This window comes from Acanthisitta chloris, unplaced genomic scaffold (assembly GCF_000695815.1).
Source record: "Acanthisitta chloris isolate BGI_N310 unplaced genomic scaffold, ASM69581v1 scaffold33282, whole genome shotgun sequence".
Lineage (NCBI taxonomy): Eukaryota > Metazoa > Chordata > Aves > Passeriformes > Acanthisittidae > Acanthisitta > Acanthisitta chloris.
The window spans coordinates 1-244 of NW_008662727.1; the positions used below are offsets into that span (position 1 = coordinate 1).

At 49.2% G+C, this 244-nt stretch overlaps 1 protein-coding gene across 1 annotated transcript in view; it reads left to right on the forward strand.

Annotated features, from left to right (window-relative positions):
• Positions 1–68: 68 nt before the first annotated feature.
• The window catches only part of GPR21 (G protein-coupled receptor 21), a 1,392-nt gene continuing 1,216 nt past the window's right edge, over positions 69–244 (forward strand). The window contains exon 1 of the mRNA XM_009070714.1: positions 69–241. Coding sequence (XP_009068962.1) covers positions 69–241 — 173 coding nt within the window. The remainder of the gene's footprint in view (positions 242–244) is intronic.

Genomic DNA, 244 nt, shown 5'->3' on the forward strand with positions numbered 1-244 from the left:
CAGCTGCCTGGAGTGGCTGCAGGCAGCAGGAAGGAGCATGAAGTAGAGAGATCACTGCAGTGCTCAAGATGAACTCCTCTCTGGTTGGCAACCAGAGTGGCCGGCCCTTCTGTCTCCTGGCCATTAGCTATTTGGAGACCATCAATTTTTGCCTCCTGGAAGTGGTTATTATTGTGTTCCTCATGGTGCTGATTATTTCGGGCAACATTATTGTGATATTTGTCTTTCACTGTGCACCTCTGCT